At 45.6% G+C, this 18,060-nt stretch overlaps 1 protein-coding gene across 4 annotated transcripts in view; it reads left to right on the top strand.

The window, feature by feature from the left end:
• LOC115461613 overlaps positions 1 to 18,060 on the top strand; it is a 153,808-nt gene that overhangs the window by 55,984 nt on the left and 79,764 nt on the right. For all 4 annotated transcript variants that reach the window (XR_003940732.1, XM_030191575.1, XM_030191573.1 and 1 more), the window contains one exon: positions 12,647 to 12,669. Coding sequence is in view for 3 of the 4 variants with exons in the window: in XM_030191575.1 (XP_030047435.1) it covers positions 12,647 to 12,669 (23 nt within the window). In the remaining variant the exon portion in view is untranslated. The remainder of the gene's footprint in view (positions 1 to 12,646; positions 12,670 to 18,060) is intronic.

Raw genomic sequence — 18,060 nt, 5'->3', positions numbered from 1 at the left:
GACGTTTTTACGGGGGAAGGAGGAATGCTCCCTATACTTAAAATAAACATAGGCACAGTCCACCTTCCCGACAGCCTGCTCAGGCTCAACCCCAGCGCGCTTGTTCACGTCAACAGCGTGCGCCTAGACAGGCCCCTGCAGCTCCCCAGCAAAAGCAAGGGATGGGCTTTTGACTGGCTCCAGTTGAGCATAGCCGCAATAACAGTGTCCGTGCTGGACAATCTACCGGTTGGGGGGAGGTTAACATTTTTTCACCAACGGTGGCCTCTCATAACCTCCGATTGGTGGGTTTCTGCAAATAGTCCGGCTAGGATACTCCCTCAATTTGATCTCCAAACCTCCAAATTGCCCACCGGGAGCTCAGTCCTTCAGTTTCCAGCACAGGCAGGTACTTGCAGAGGAACTGTCCGCTCTTCTCAGCGCCAATGCGGTCGAGCCCGTGCCACCAGGGCAAGAAGGGCTGGGATTCTATTCCAGGTACTTCCTTGTGCAAAAGAAAACAGGGGGGATGCGTCCCATCCTAGACCTAAGGGCCCTGAACAAATATCTGGTCCGAGAAAAGTTCAGGATGCTTTCCCTGGGCACCTTTCTTCCCATGATTCAGAAAAACGACTGGCTGTGCTCTTTGGACTTAAAGGATGCTTATACACACATCCCGATACTGCCAGCTCGCAGGCAGTATCTTCGATTCCATCTAGGATTGCAGCACTTTCAGTATTGTGTGCTACCCTTTGGGCTCGCCTCTGCGCCCTGGATGTTCACAAAATGCCTGGCGGTCATTGCAGCGTCGCTACGCAGGCTGGGAGTGCATGTGTTCGCTTACCTTGACGATTGGCTGGTGAAGAACACCTCGGAGGCAGGAGCTTTACAGTCCATGCAGATGACTATTCAACTCCTGGAGCTACTGGGGTTTGTCATAAATTATCCAAAGTCCCACCTTCTTACAGTTCAGAGACTAGAATTCATAGGAGCCCTGCTGGACTCACGGACGGCTCATGCCTACCTCCCCAAAGCAAGGGCAGACAATCTTCTGTTGCTGGTTTCCTTGGCCAGAGCGTCTCAGCAGATCATAGCTCGGCAGATGTTGAGGCTTATGGGCTATATGGCCTCCACAGTTCATGTGACTCCAATGGCACGTCTTCACATGCGATCAGCTCAATGGACCCTAGCTTCCCAGTGGTATCAAGCTGCAGGGGTTCTAGAGGATGCAATCCAGCTGTCCACCGCTTTTCACAATTACCTGCACTGGTGGACAATTCGATCCAATCTGACCTTGGGATGTCCCTTCCAAATTCCTCAGCCATAAAAAGTGCTGACAATGGATGCATCCCTCCTGGGGTGGGGAGCACATGTAGATGGGCTTCACACTCAGGGAGCTTGGTCTCTTTAGATCAATTACTACTACTACTACTACTACTATTTAGCATTTCTATAGCGCTACAAGGCATACGCAGCGCTGCACAAACATAGAAGAAAGACAGTCCCTGCTCAAAGAGCTTACAATCTAATAGACAAAAAATAAGTAAAGTAAACAAATCAAATCAATTAATGTGAACGGGAAGGAAGAGAGGAGGGTAGGTGGAGGCGAGTGGTTACAAGTGGTTACGAGTCAAAAGCAATGTTAAAGAAGTGGGCTTTCAGTCTAGATTTAAAGGTGGCCAAGGATGGGGCAAGACGTAGGGGCTCAGGAAGTTTATTCCAGGCGTAGGGTGCAGCGAGACAGAAGGCGCGAAGTCTGGAGTTGGCAGTAGTGGAGAAGGGAACAGATAAGAAGGATTTATCCATGGAGCGGAGTGCACGGGAAGGGGTGTAGGGAAGGACGAGTGTGGAGAGATACTGGGGAGCAGCAGAGTGAATACATTTATAGGTCAGTAGAAGAAGTTTGAACAGGATGCGAAAACGGATAGTGAGCCAGTTAAGGGTCTTGAGGAGAGGGGTAGTATGAGTAAAGCGACCCTGGCGGAAGATGAGACGGGCAGCAGAGTTTTGAACCGACTGGAGAGGGGAGAGGTGACTAAGTGGGAGGCCAGCAAGAAGCAGATTGCAGTAGTCTAAACGAGAGGTGACAAGGGTGTGGATGAGGGTTTTGGTAGAGTGCTCGGAAAGAAAGGGGCGGATTTTACGGATGTTGTAAAGAAAGAAACGACAGGTCTTGGCAATCTGCTGGATATGAGCAGAGTAGGAGAGAGAAGAGTCAAAGATGACCCCAAGGTTTCAAGCTGAGGAGACAGGGAGAATGAGAGAGCCATCAACAGAAATAGAAAACGGGGGGAGCGGGGAGGTGGGTTTGGGGGGGGGGGAAAATGAGAAGCTCGGTTTTGGTCATATTTAATTTCAGGTGGCGTTGAGACATCCAGACAGCAATGTCAGACAAACACGCTGAAACTTTGGTTTGGATGCAAGGTGAGATATCAGGGGTAGAAAGGTAGATTTGGGAGTCATCAGCATAGAGATGGTAGGAAAAGCCATGGGATGAGATTAATGAGCCAAGGGAAGAAGTGTAGATAGAAAAGAGGAGGGGACCAAGAACAGAACCCTGAGGTACGCCGACAGGCAGAGGGATAGAAGTAGAAGAGGATCCACCAGAGTGAACACTAAAGGAGTTACGAGTGGTCTGGAACGCTCTAAAGGCTTTCAGAGATCGGCTGTCTAATCAAATTATTCAAATTCAGACAGACAATCAGGTTGCCATGTGCTACGTCAACAAGCAGGGGGGCACCGGATCTCGCCCCCTGTGTCGGGAGGCCATCCAGATGTGGCTATGGGCTTGCGCTCACGGCATGCTTCTCCAGGCCACGTATCTGGCAGGCGTAAACAACAGTCTGGCCGACAGATTGAGCAGGATAATGCAACCTCACGAGTGGTCGCTTATCTCGAGGGTTGTGCGCAGGATTTTCCAAGTGTGGGGTACCCCCGTGGTGGATCTTTTTGCTACTCATGTCAATCACAAAGTCCCTCAGTTCTGTTCCAGACTTCAGGCTCACGACAGACTAGCGTCGGATGCCTTCCTCCTTCATTGGAGGGAAGGTCTTCTGTATGCGTATCCTCCCATACCTTTGGTGGGGAAGACTTTGCTGAAACTCAAGCAAGACTGCGGAACCATGATTCTGATTGCTCTGTTTTGGCCTCATCAGATATGGTTCCCACTTCTTCTGGAGTTGTCCTCCGAAGAACCGTGGAGATTGGACTGTTTTCCAACCCTCATCACTCAGAACGAGGGAGCGCTTCTGCATCCCAACCTCTAGTCTCTGGCTCTCATGGCCTGGATGTTGAAAGCGTAGAATTCGCTTCCTTGGGTCTTTCTGAGTCTTGCTTGCTTCCAGGAAAGATTCCACTAAAAGGAGTTACTCTTTCAAATGGAGGAGGTTTGCCGTCTGGTGTGACAGCAAGGCCCTAGATCCTCGCTCTTGTCCTACACAGACCCTGCTTGAATACCTTGTCTGATCTTAAAACCAATTCAGTAAGGGTTCATTTTAGTGCGATTAGTGCCTATCATCGCCATGTAGAGGGTAAGCCTATCTCTGGACAGCCTTTAGTTGTTCGCTTCATGAAAGGTTTGCTTTTGTCAAAGCCCCCTGTCAAACCTCCACCAGTGTCATGGGATCTCAACGTCGTTCTCACCCAGCTGATGAAAGCTCCTTTTGAGCCGCTGAATTCCTGCCATCTGAAGTATTTGACCTGGAAGATCGTTTTCTTGGTGGCTGTTACTTCAGCTCGTAGAGTCAGTGAGCTCCAAGCCTTAGTAGCCCATGCTCCATATACTAAATTTCATCATAACAGAGTAGTCCTCCGCACTCACACTAAATTCTTGCCGAAGGTGGTGTCGGAGTTCCATCTGAACCAGTCAATTGTCTTGCCAACATTTTTTCCCCGTCCTCATACCCGCCCTGCTGAACATCAGTTGCACACATTGGACTGCAGGAGTTCATTGGCCTTCTATGTGGAGCGGACAAGCCCCTTCAGACAGTCCGCCCAAATGTTTGTTTCTTTTAACCCCAACAGAAGGGGAGTTGCTGTCAGGAAACGCACTATTTCCAATTGGTTAGTGGATTGCATTTCCTTCACTTACGCCCAAGCTGGAAGAGTGAAGGAGGTGTTATGGAGGATAGTATATAAAGGGAATTGCCATAGCTGGGTAGATTAATGGGGTAGTTTTGTGAGGCTATGGGTTCTCTTTGTAGGCTTTGTTGAAGAGATGTGTCTTTAAAGATTTGCGAAAGTCAGTTATTTCATCGGTAGTTTTCAGGGTTGTGTGTAGTGCATTCCACAACTGTGTGCTCATGTAAGAGAAGGTGGTAGAGTGCATCAGCTTGTATTTTAGTCCTTTACAGCTGGGGAAGTGCAGATTGAGAAATTTGCGGGATGATCTTATGGCGTTTCTGGGAGGTAGGTCCCGAAGATTTGGCGTGTAGATTGGGGCATCTGCGTGAATGATTTTGTGTACCAATGTGCAGGTCTTGAAAGCAATGCGTTCCTTGAGTGGGAGCCAGTGAAGTTTCTCTCTTAGGGGTTTTGCACTTTCATATTTGGTTTTTCCAAACATAAGTCTGGCGGCGGTGTTCTGGGCTATTTGGAGCTTTTTGATAGTCTGTTCTTTGCAGCCCGCGTTTAGTGCGTTGCAATTGTCCAGGTGACTTATTACCATTGATTGTACCAGGGTACGGAAGATGTGTCTCGGGAAGAAAGGTTTTACTCTTTTGAGTTTCCACATGGAGTAGAACATCTTTTTCGTTGTATTCTTCATGTGGGTATCGAGTGTGAGGTTTCGATCAATGGTAACTCCAAGAATTTTTAGATTTTGTGAGATGGGAAGAGAGCAATATGGTGTGGTTATTGTGGAGTATTTGTTTGTGTTGTGTTGTGAGGTGAGTACAAGACATTGTGTTTTTTCTGCGTTGAGTTTTAGCTGGAATGCATCCACCCAGGAGTGCATGATTTGCAGGCTATAGTTGATTTCGTTGATGATTTCGTTTAGATCTTGTTTGAACGGTATGTAAATCATAACATCATCTGCGTATATGTAGGGGTTGAGGTTTTGATTGGCTAGGAGTTTGGCTAAAGGTATCATCATTAGGTTGAAGAGAGTTGGTGAGAGAACTCCACATTCAGGTATCCATGGGGGTGATATGTCAGCATTCGTTGTAACTTTGGTATGATCTTGTGGTCAGGAATCCTTTGAGCTATTTGAGAACTGTGCCTCCTATTCCGAAGTATTCTAGTATATGTAATAGTATTTCATGACTAACCATGTCGAAGGCGCTGGACATGTCAAATTGTAGGAGGAGTATGTTATTACCAGTTGCAATTGCTTGTTTGAATGAGTTCATTGCGGACACTAGTACAGTTTCGGTGCTGTGATTTGACTGAAATCCTGATTGAGACTCATGTAGAATTGAGTGTTTGTTTTGTCACTATGCCCTCCATGAGTTTGGTTATGAGCGGAATCGAAGCTACTGGGCAATAATTGGTTAAGTCCATTGTACTCTTCTTAGCATCTTTTGGTAGCGGAGTAAGTAAGATGTTCCCTTTATCCATGGGAAAGAGACCATTTTGAAGCCTGTGGTTTACATGATTCGTGAGTTCTTTTTTGAATTGTTTGGGGGCTGATCTTATTAGGCTTGTGGGGCAAGTGTCTAATTTGCATTGTGACTTGGCGAATTTTCCGAGCCATTGTGAGATTTCATCTGACGATAGTGTACTAAAGTTGGTCCATGAATGATCTGCTGGGCATTCCCCGGATTTTGGGTCTAGGCATTCAAGGATGTTTGTATACTCATTACTGTTAGTAGGTATCTTGAGATGTAGCTTTATAATTCTTTCATTGAAGTAGTTCGCAAGATTGGTTGTGGATGGGGTGTCTGTATTATTAGAGGTGACCGGTGTAGTATTTAGGAGTTTGTTTACGAGTGAGAAGAGTTTGTCTGTGTTCCCGATGCGACAGTCGGTTTTGGCAGTTGGTGCTGCATAACCTGTTCGGGGTTTAGAATCCAACTCCACCCACCTAGGCCCATTTTTATTCTGTTCCAGGCTGCACTCTCAGTTAGTTGTTTCTTCGTAGGTCAATTCTTGTTCTGTCCTCGCCTTTGCGAGGCCCAATTGACCCTGTTTGTTTTGAGTGAGCCTGGGGGCTAGGGATACCCCATCAGTGAGAACTAGCAGCCTGCTTGTCCTCGAAGAAAGCAAAGTTACTTACCTGTAGCAGGTATTCTTCGTGGACAGCAGGCTGATTGTTCTCACAAACCCGCCCGCCTCCCCTTTGGAGTTGTTTTCTTTTTCCTTTTCGTTGCTTTCTAAGTTGACTAAGGCGGCACGCTCGCGTGATGGACGGGAAGATGGCTGCGCATGCACGCACCCACGCACTCGAAGGCTCTAGCAAATTCTGTTGCTAGGAAGATTTTCCGGACCTGGGGCTGCTGTGGGACGTCACCCAAAATTCTGTTGCTAGGAAGATTTTCCGGACCTGGGGCTGCTGTGGGACGTCACCCATCAGTGAGAACAATCAGCCTGCTGTCCTCAGAGAATACCTGCTACAGGTAAGTAACTTCGCTTTATCTGTCATATCCTCAATCTTTCACTGCCCACTGCGACTGTTCCTGATACCTTCAAACATACCTTACTCACACCACTCCTTAAAAAACCTTCATTGGACCCTACCTGTCCTTCCAACTATCGCCCCATCTCCCTCCTCCCTTACCTATCCAAGATACTTGAACGTGCTGTTCACCTCTGTTGCCTTGACTTTCTTTCATCTCATGCTATTCTTGATCCACTTCAACTGGCTTTTCCCCCCTTCATTCAACTGAAACAACACTTGCTAAAGTCTTCAATGATCTGTTCCTGGCCAGATCCAAAGGTCTCTGTTTTAGCCTCATCCTTCTCGATCTATCTACTGCTTTTGACACCGTTGATCACAGCCTATTCCTTGATATGCTGTCCTCACTTAGATTTCAGGGCTCTGTTCTTTCCTGGTTTTCTTCTTATCTCTCCCAGCGTACCTTTAGTGTATACTCTCGTGGATCCTCCTCTACTCCTGTCACACTGTCATTTGGTGTACCTCAGGGATCTGTCCTGGGACCTCTTCTTTTCTCCATCTATACTTCTTCCCTTGGTACTCTGATCTCATCCCATGGTTTTCAGTATCATCGTTACGCTGATGACTCCCAGATCTACCTCTTCACACCAGAAATGTCAGCTGAAATCCAGGCCAAATTATCAGCCTGCCTGTCTGACATTGCTGCCTGGATGTCTCAGCGCCATCCGAAACTAAACATGACCAAGTCTGAGATCTTTCCCCCTAAACCAACCTCTCATCCTCCATTCTCTATTTCTGTGGCTAACACTCATTCTTCCTGTCTCATCAGCCCGTAACCTTGGCGTCATCTTCGACTCCTCCCTCTCCTTCTCTGCATATATTCAGCAGACCGCTAAAACCTGTCGTTTCTTTCTCTATAATATCACCAAAATTCGCCCTTTCCTTTCAGAGCACACTACCAGAACCCTCATCCACACTCTTATCTCGCTTAGACTATTGCAACTTGCTTCTCACAGGTCTCCCACTTAGCCATCTCTGTCCTCTTCGATCTGTTCAAAATTCTGCTCCACTACTAATATTCCGCCAGTGTCGTTATGCTGATATTAGCTATCTCCTCAAGTCACTTCACTGGTTTCCTATCCGTTTCCACATACAGTTCAAACTCTTCTTATTGACCTATAAGTGCATTCACTCTGCAGCTCCTCGGTACCTCTCCACTCTCATCTCTCCATACATTCCTCCCCGGGAACTCCATTCACTGGGTAAATCTCTCTTATCTGCACCCTTCTCCTCCACTGCTAACTCCAGACTCCGCTCCTTTTATCTTGCTGCACCATATGCCTGGAATAGACTTCCTGAGCCGGTACGTCAAGCTCCATCTCTGGCCGTCTTCAAAATCTAAGCTAAAAGCCCACATTTTTGATGCTGCTTTTAACTCTTAACCCTTTATTCACTTGTTCAGAACCCTTATTTTATCATCCTCTTGTTTGTCCTGTTTGTCTGTCCTAATTAGATTGTAAGCTCTGTCGAGCAGGGACTGGCTCTTGATGGTCATGTACAACGCTGCGTATGTCTAGTAGCTCTATAGAAATGATAGTTAGTAGTAGTACCAGGTCCCTCATCTCTCAGCTGGGGTGACACCCGGTGATACTGGCTTCCTCTTCCCCCTACCCCCACCTTCCTGCTCCACTGTGGCAATATTTGGCGTTTTGGAGAGTGTTGTGAGGCTTATCTTCCACAGTTCACCTGGATTCCTGAGTGGGCAGAACAGCAAACATGTCTTTATTTCTTTTTCAGGGCTGAGCTGTTTTTTCTTCAGGGTTACTGAGCAACTGATCTACCGTTCTTTGTCCCTGATGGACTTATTTCGGAGCTTAGCAGATTTCTGCTCTTGCGGGGAACCTTTTTAAATTGGAGCTGATTCTCTGGTGTTTCGTGGGCCAGTGTGCCTTCAGGCACCTGGTTCCCGTTTTCCATTCTGAGGCATTGCTACTTGCTGCGGAGGTGGATTCCTTCCAAGTTTAATGGTCAGCCATTTTCCTGCCCGCCAGGGTGTTTCCTCTTCTCAGTGATTTGTTTCTCTCACTCTGGCTTCGGCAAAAAAAAAATGGGCTCCACAGGGCCGACTAGGTTTATTTGTGTACAGTCCCTGATGCCGCTGCTACTAGCGTTTGCGTGTTAGCTTGCTAGCACTCACGCTTTCAAGGTTGTTTCTTCTGGACAGTCCTTCACAGCTGTTTCTCCTTTTGGGCTTTCTGGTGTAGTGGAACTGCTGCATAGTTTGTACTGGCATTCATGGCCTCCTGGTGGCAGGCTTCTGCACGACGGGTGTTCTTGGGAGTATTTTCAGGTACGGCCTTATTTTCCCCTTGTGCCGAGCTTCCAGGTCGCTGGTGGCAGTGTATGCCTTTGATGTGTAGTCAGACAGAATGGTACTTAGCTGTCTTGTCGTCATTTCTTTTTGCTAGCACTTGTTTTCTGAGCATGGTGTTCAGGGTTCTTGGAGCGTTGGGCAGCTGTTCCTCTATGGCTGTTCCCACGTCTTAGGAACCTTCTGGGGAGCTGCATTCTCCTTGGGGAGTTTTTTGTCCCTTTCTGTGGTTTGTGCAGTATTTGCCAGTGTTTCTGGGGGTTCCTTAGGGCACTCTTTCCAAGCTTTCTTTCTGTTCCGGTGAAGAGTTCTCCACTGTCCCTTTGGATTGTGGACTATCTGTTCTTTTTGGGTGGTCTAACCTCCTTGTTAAGGCTCTCAGCAGTCTGCTTCCTGGGGCAAGGCCTACTAGTGGCCTTGTTTTAGGTTGCTAGTGGCATTTCCCCTCGTGGCTCAATTGCCTGCATTCAGTAATCTCTTTCCCTCTCAGCGGGGCTCTCTTCTTTCTTTGCAGTTGAGCTGTTTTCCTCCTTTAGGAGGAGGGAGGGGTCGTCTTCTCCACTGCTTTGGAGTATACGCCTTCTAGTGTTTCAGGGAGTTCCTGCTTGGCAGATAGGTGCGCTTTTGTACCTGGGAGTAGAGGACTGGCTTTGGGACTCATCTTTCCTCCGGTTCTGGAGTGGGGTTCCATCTCTGATGACAAGCTAGGTCTCTTGTCTTTCTGCCGAGTAGAGCTCCAATTCACGAGTAGAGTGGAGCTGATCTTTTTTTTTAGTTCATGCTGTCTACCTTGGCTGGTTCTAAAACAGGACTCATGATAATGTAGAACGTGGCCTCTCCTCTGCGGGTCTCTCCTCTGCTCTGGTGACAGAGCAGAGCCCCTTCTATGGCTGCAGGCAGTGCTCCAACTTGGGCCATAATGTGGAGTCTTGTCTTTGGCTGTAGATCTTCCTTGTTTTTCCTCCACAGCTGCGTTGGGTAAGAGCTGAGCTCTATCTCTTGTTGAGGAGCAGACTGCCCCATTGCTGGATATGGCTCGGAGCTCCATCTCTCACTTAAGAGAGGGCATCCCTTTTGGGATGTGATGGGGTCTTGGTCCCTAGAAGTACTGCGTCCCTTTGGTGATGATGCACAAATCCCTTCTGAGTCGTAGAGCTGCGCTGCTACTTTGGTACGAGGCATAGCTTTGTAGCTTGTTGGGATTCCAGATTCTTTTCTGCATATCGAGCTTCTCTCCATACCGGCTTAAACAGCAGTGCTCCGTCCCTGGCTGTTGGGCTCTGTTCCATCGCTCGCGGTAGAGCCCATCCCCTTCTCTGGATGAGGAGCACGCCTTCTTCTGTGGGTACAGAACACATTTTCTTCTCTGGAGGTGAGACATATTTCCATCTCCAGATCTAGAGCTTCTTTCCCTCTCTGGTTGTGGCAGTATGGCTCCATATATGCTTCTCTAGCATTGCTCCATCTCTGCTTATACAGCACAACTACAACCTGACAGTAGAGGATGGCTGTGTCTCTGGATGTAGAGCTTGGCTACATATCTGGTTGTATGGCATAGCTCCATCTGCATGTGGAGCTCAGCTACCTTTTTGTATGTGGGCAAGGTCTCCCTCATTGGATGTAGAACACGTCTTCATCTCTGAATAAAGAGCACGGATTTGTCGCTGTCGATGGGATTTGAGCAAGACACCACTAGTTTGAGTAGAGCGCCATCTTTGCTCCTCAGACAGGTTAGTGTTTCCTTTTACTTTGTCTGCCTACACCTACAGCACTTCAAGGCAGAGTACATTAGGGGGTACGATCAGCTTGCCCTCCCTTGGAGGAGCATTATGCACCTCCTCTGATTCGCACAACTGTATCTTGTTCTGGGACCTGAACTCTGTTTCTTTTTGACAGGTGTACGTCTTTTTCATATATGTCAGTTCTCTTCTGCTGTTACGATTTCACCTATTCAGCATAGGTTCCTCGGTGTGGTTCTTTCTGTTTTATTCTACCGCTGTAGGTGGTGTATAGTGGTGGCGTGGGATTCCTTCATGCTCAGTGAAACCTTTATTTCAGTTCCAGCATGGCTCTTTCTTTGTGAGTGCAGCATGCCTTCTTCACTACATAGGCACTTTCTCACTCTTTATTCTTTGGATTTACAGACTTTGTCATTTCGCTGCGACCAGTTTGGAATGCTGCTTCTGTTGTCTGTTCTTCTGGGATTTCCAGCATTCCTGTTTCCTTTTCTCGAACAGATCCTGCTGGGCTATGGACAGTCTCAGCTCACCTGTTGTAGCGGCCTGACAGTTTGTTGGTATTCAGGATGCGGTTTGCCTTCTCTTACCTAGGCACACCTTTTCAGTGTCTGAGGTGTCATTATGTTTCAGATCCTGTGCAGTCCCACTTTCTGTGCATCCAGTTTTAGTTTGCAGTGCTCTGTTTACTGTTTCCTTCCTCTCTGTAGAGTCTTACAGTCCATGGGTGGGGTCAGGTGATGTTTCCCCATCTCTATGGGCATTGCTCTTCTCTTGCTGGCATGCGCTGTCTCCTTGCCTTCCTGAGTCCCTCTTGTTGCAGGTTTCTTCAACCACAGGGGGATTTCTCTGTTACCTGGTTTCCTTCGAGGATGTGGACCAAGAGGGATGCTCAGGCATTCTCTGCAGTCCTGTCTGGGCAGGGCAGTCTTGCACGGCCTACCAGTGCTGTTTGATGGTTGACATTAAGTGACTGGGTTCAATTCTTGGGCCCTGGTTGTTATGGCATATTCCTGCTTTTTTCTCCAGTTGCAATTTGGGGCTTTGCCTACGGGAGATTTGGGGTTTTATGCTGTCTTGAGTTCCTCTACTTTTCTGCAGGCACGTACTTTTGGCAGGGACCCAGCTGGTTGGCACAGAGTGTTTCTGGGGGTTTCTGTTGTGTGTCCTGTCCTCATTGAGGCTGTGGCAGGCTTGCCTGGTTTTTGGTATCCCGCCCGACAGGGAGCATTGCTTTGCTACATCCCATTAGCCTGGACTGGTCTGATATAGATGACAAGGAAGATAAAATTGTCTTACCTGATAATTTTCTTTCCTTTAATCAGACCGGTCCAGAAGCCCTCCCTATCTTCATACTCTCATTTTCTTTGTTTAGTTCTCTTAGATTCCACGCTTCGTCTACTACACAACAGAGTTCCACTGCTCCTGGCTCAGGGTCCTCCCTGTTTGTTGAACTTTGCCTCCTTCTCTTGCGTTAGCGGTTCTCTTTCCTAGTGCTGGTTCCAATTTAGGGGCTCCATTGCTTGGCTATCTGAAATACTGAACGTTCTAACATTCCAAGCTGTACATTGTCTGTAAGAGCGAAGTACTTGGAACTATTTGTTTTCTGTCTCCTTCTGCTGGTGGATGGACATAATCCATTAGTCTGGACTGGTCTGGTATGATTAACCCATTAGTGCCCAACGTTCCCATATGGGAACAAATCAATTGGGTTAAAGGAAAAAAAATTATCAGGTAAGACATAATTTACCTTTTTGTATTACCATCTGATGGTCCACATAAATTTGTCTAATTGAGAACTATTTAGTAGTTTTTCATATGAATGACTTGAGTTCTCTTATTTTTCAACAGTTTATACCACAGTATTGTTTCAGTTCTCTTTAACATGGTAGCACACTTAGATCTAGCCCTTAATAATATAAACAGTGTTTTAGTTCTTAGCTCTTACCTGACTCACTATCTTAGTATGAAAATGTCTTGACTAATAGTTTTTTGTTTCAATTGCAGGTGGCATGTGACTTGAATACAAGGTATACTTTTATAATTATTCCAGTTTTAACTGAGAGTTAAGTCTCCTGAGTGTGAGAAAAACAAAGTGTATGTTAAACTACTGTGCGTGTCTTGTAAATTGCACTCATTTGTCCTAATCTTTTCCTCTTGTGCGCACACATCAGATATTTAGATATGCACTTATTTTCAGATTTTAGAATTTGTTAATATTTTAAATATAACTTAATAGATAGCATGTAGTGCATGGTAATTAATCCCTGAAAAATAGCATAAGCAGTGTTTACTTTAAATTCAGAACTGCTCTATTTTTCAGCTTACTAGAAGATAATGTCTTCACTAAGCTTTAACTGGTTTGACCTGGTGGCTAGTGCTGTGTATTGCCATTTGGAAGACTTATTTGAATACTCTGCCTAGGTCTTGGTTGGCCAAAACTTTGAATATTGCAGAGGCGGTAGTGCTTTGGGAGGAGGGGAGCAGTCTGAGCCACCATTGCCCAATGATGGCACCTAGTGGCTAGGCTTTACAGGTTCACATAAGCTAGGTTTCAGAGGATGTTATGGTTCACCATTGACCAATAGCAGGCAGTAACTGCAAACCTTTGCAAATACCTTTTTCTTGCGCTATAGTGATGGATTCTCAATGTACTGTTATGTGAAGTCCTGTTTTCTTAGGCTTCTGAAGCTGGTGTCCTATTTCTTGCAGCTTTCCAGATGGTGCTGTGTCCAAGTTTGCTTGATCTAAATTTCAGCCATCTTGCTGTGGCTTTCTTCTGGGTGATGCTGTGTAGTAGGTCTGTGTTGGTTTTTATATAGTGGTTCTCAATCTACATAGGATGTCTACCAATCAATTTAAACTCTTGAAAGTGGTAAAAGTCTTTGGTCATTAGTGTCAGGTGTTTTTTTTTTATGCTTGTAAAGGTGGTTGCCAAATTTTGTTTATGTTGAGACCTTTGTCTCTGAGGTTGTGGGGATGTTTCCTTATTTCTACCGCTTTTTATCATTCTCAGCCCCAGTGGTCTCTCTTCAGGATTCTTGTGTAGTTTGAATCTGATAGTATGGCCAGTTTTCATGGAATGGAGGGCTATAGCTGATTTTTGTTTGTATTATGTTAATTGTGTCTCCATGTGGTATTGTAGCCTTTCTTCTATGGTGTGATCAGTTTCACCCATATAGCATAAGAATAGTCATACTGGGTCAGACCAATGGTCCATCTAGTCCAGTATCCTGTTTCCAACAGTGGCCAGTCAAGGTCACAAGTACCTGGCAGAAACCCAAATAGCAGCAACATTCCATGCCACCAATCCCAGGGTACTCCAAATCAGGGTGTCAACTCCAGTGGGAAACCGATCAATAATACCAACTCCCAAACCTACCTCACTTAAAATTTAACAGAGCCCTGAAAACCTCAGCGGTGCACCTTACATTTAGAGAATGTTTTAATGCAAGGGTTTTCTGTACCCACCTCATCATCGTTTCTCAAAGGCTTCAATTGCCAATTTGCCAATAAGGCAAAAACTTTATAAATATCTTATAGCTTGTACTTATCTTGAGCAGAGCTTAAGTCAGATGGGGAATACATCGTCCGACATGATCATGTTTCACCCCCCCCCCCCCCCCCCCCCAGGGCTGTTTCAAGGACCATCTCCTGTAATAAATCAATATATTTACAAAAACACACCAAGGGCAGATGTTTCCCTTGTATCATTCCCCCCCCCCCCCAGGCATCCACCACCATACCATTTACCTCACAAATTTTTAGCACCAGCTCAGCTTCTCTGCCAAGATGGCAACAGCATTTTTTCATAGAGCTTATATTTAATTTCTTGTCTACTGATGCCACCCAGCCCCAGACTCTTGATTGGCTATACTAGGGATCTCCACTCCAATTTCAAGTTTAACCTTCCTCCCTTCCTCCCTACTTGGACCTGGTCAATAATTCGCCATTTATTATCAGTGACATATTTTTGGGAGACCCAATGAGTTACCAAAGGGTCTTGCATATTTTGAGTGGTAATTCATGACATGCTCAGTAAGCCTAACTCTAATTAAGCGACAGCTCCCACCCGAATACACAAGATTGCAGGGACAGCAGATGGCATAAATCACATTTTTTGCCCCACAATCTGTCTTATAAAAAGACTTCAAAATGTATCCAGTTTGAGGATCTGTCCACAAAGGGACCGTCCAATTTGAGCCCACATCATTGGCAATGGCCACAAGCTGTGTGGATCTCTGTCCTGTCCTCATAATCTGGCTCCACATATTTATTTCTACCCAAACATTCCCCCACTGTTTTGCCTCATCTATATTCAATAGTTGGAAACTCATCAAAACAGGGATAAAGCTGCATTATATGCCAGTGCATCTTAAGGATTCCCACCACCTGTCTACTTATGTTAGTGCATGGGAGAACACAAAATTACTATTCTTATCGCCCTTATGTTCCTGTAAAAGTAAAGGACATTGTGCAAAACGCGCCCTCAGGTAAGCCTACCTCACCGCTATATCGGGGTACCCCCTCTCCACAAACCTCTGTTTCAGTTCTGTTGCTTGTACTTTAAATTCTTCCAAAGTAGAGCAGACCCTCCGTCACAGACTCACCGGGAGGTTGAATTTTAATTTATAGGTATGGAAACTCCCTAACTGCAAAAAAGTATTGCGTTCTACTGGTTTCCTATTCAGTATTGTAAACAGATGACCTTCTCGTTTAACAGTTCTCAAATCCAAAAAATCAATACTAGAAAAACTAAAGGTTTTGGTAAAGTGAATGTTGGGATCTAAAGTATTTAACCATCTCACGAAGTCATTTAAAGCTTGCTCAGTGTCTGTCCACAAGAAAATATATAGTCCTAAAATCTTTTCCAAAATCGGACCACTTGAAACTTATTGAACGGATATATCAACTGGGACTCTAAATGAGCAGTATACAGTGTGGCTACCGACGGGGCTAACGTCACCCCCATGGCCACTCCCTGTATCTGCTGAAAAAATTGATTTTTATACCAAAAATAGTTTTTCTGGATCACCAACTGAGCCAATCCCATAATCAAATTGGATGAAATCCAATCTGAACCCTCACAAGTCTGTATAGTGTGTTTTATAATATTCAGAGCCCCCTCCTGGGGGATCTGGGTATATAAAGAAACAATGTCCAAAGTCACTAACCACATAGACTCAACATCATATTCAATAGCTTCCAACTCCCTCAAAAAAAAATGGGATGTGTCTCGTATATATGATGACATCTTGAACACTTTACTCTTCGAGAAAGTGTCCACAAACTTGGACAATGGTTCTAAAATAGATGATATAGTGGAGACTATTGGATGACTCGGAGGTAAATGCAAGCTCTTATGTACCTTAGGTACAAAATACATCTTTGGGATTTGAGGATGAGATTCTATTAAAAAAACTGGCTTCCTTAGGTGTTAGCATCCCCTTCTTCAAAGCTGGCTCAACCAGATCTCTGATCTGTGCCCTAATCTCATCCGTCAGATTAAGTTTTCAGTAAGCTTACTCACAATTTAAGTGTTTCATAGCCTCTTGATGATAGTATTCTCGTCCCCAGATTACCGTTGCTCTTCCTTTGTCAGCCTTCAACACTATGAAGGACTTTTCCCGTTGTAATTGTTTCAGTGCCTCCCATTGAGATCAAGAGACTTTTCTTGTAGACCATGATTATAGTTCTGTGTCTCAATAGCTTCCAAATCCCTAAATATTAAATCCCCATAGGTAGATGCCACTAGGTTCATCAGGCCAGGTGGACACTATTTGGATAGCGGCTTACAAATAGAAATGTCTGTGGTCTGTGGATGATTCAGAAAAAAGATTTTACATTGCATATTTCTGAGGAATTTATATAAAGCAACCTGAAGGCTGAATGAATCATGTCTCACAGTTGGCACAAATCCGAGACCCAAATTCAATACCAACAACTGATCCTCTGTAAGCGGATAATGTGTCAAATTTATTATTATCTCCCTGTGGATCTACCCCGTTGGGGGCCCCCTTCCCCCGGGTGATCTCAAGACCTCCATTGTTGCTGCTGCTGTTATGTTTTGTTGTTGGGGGCCCCTTTAGTCCTGGTTTTCATCAAATTTGGTCCTTGAGATTCCCCAGATGATTTATCCATCTGTTACGTATTACTACTTTCACTCCCTTCATCACTGTCCCCCGATGAACCTTCAGATGCCACCTTGCATTTAATACCCATCTCTGGATCTCTCTTGTTCTATGAATATTGTCATGATTGTGACTATATTCCCTGTCTGACTTGCTTTGGGGTTCCTCCAGACAAGCCAAGTCTGTCTGTAAATCCTGAAGCCTGTGTGAAAATCCTGATATCCGTTCCAGTCTAGTCCATTCTGGGATCCTGTTCCAGCCAAGCCATGCTCTGCTGTTGCTGCTGCCAAGCCCCACCCTGCTGGTGACCTCATCAGTAGTGCCTTTATTACCACTTGGGAACTTCCTAAGTTTGCCTTTGCAATGCCAAAGGTCGAGGTTAGTTGGTGTGCTGTTAGGAGCACTTTTGCCTTGTTTGAGCTTTCTTGCTTTACCCTTGTGGCTTCCCTGCTTTTCCCTTGTGGTGCTGATAGGAGCACTTCTGCTTTGCTTTGTGTTGGTGTGCTGTTAGGAGCACCTCTGCCTTGCTTTGTGTGTGGTGGCTGCCTTGTGTTTAGCCTTCTGCCTATGTTCTAGTGTTTGTGTGTGTTGTGGCTGCCTTGTGTTCAGCCTTCTGCCTATGTTCTAGTGTTTGTGTGTGTTGTGGCTGCCTTGTGTTCAGCCTTCTGCCAGTGCTCTGGTGTTTGTCTGTGGATGTAGCCTAGCTTTGTGTTCTGCCTTGTCTAGCTTGTTTTGTTTCTCTAGTCCCCTCTGCCTTTGCCTTCAATCCCTGTTTAATCAAGCTTGTTGCTGTATCCTGTACCTGAGGGAGTATCCTCAATCCTGATTCCTGGTCCCTGTTTAGTCAAGCTTGCTTTAGAGTCCTATACAGACAGACAGACAAACAGGACAAACAAGAGATAAGGGAATATTACAGTGAGGATAATAAAATAAGGGCTCTGAACACTTCTTAATCAACATAATTTTCGTATGAACCTTAACAGCAATAATTCTGAAATTCTTCTCCGTTAATATGATTGCCATAATATTCCTATGCACCTTATCTGTTATATATACTCTGATTCTCTGTTCCATCAATGTGATTGTAGTTGTATTATATTGTAAGCCACATTGAGCCTGTAAATAGGTGGGAAAATGTGGGATATAAATGCAGCAAAATAAATAAATGAATACCCTGTGTGAGTTCCTGTATCCCATAAGTCCTGCCGGTTACGTCACACGAGGGCGGGACACAGGCAGAGAAGGAAGGCCGACGGGAGCTCAGCTGATCTGCCTTCTCCGGAGATGTAA

The sequence above is a fragment of the Microcaecilia unicolor genome, chromosome 2, assembly GCF_901765095.1.
Source record: "Microcaecilia unicolor chromosome 2, aMicUni1.1, whole genome shotgun sequence".
NCBI lineage: Eukaryota > Metazoa > Chordata > Amphibia > Gymnophiona > Siphonopidae > Microcaecilia > Microcaecilia unicolor.
Note: the sequence above shows the minus strand (reverse complement) of the source record. Positions and strands in the feature narration are given on the sequence as shown.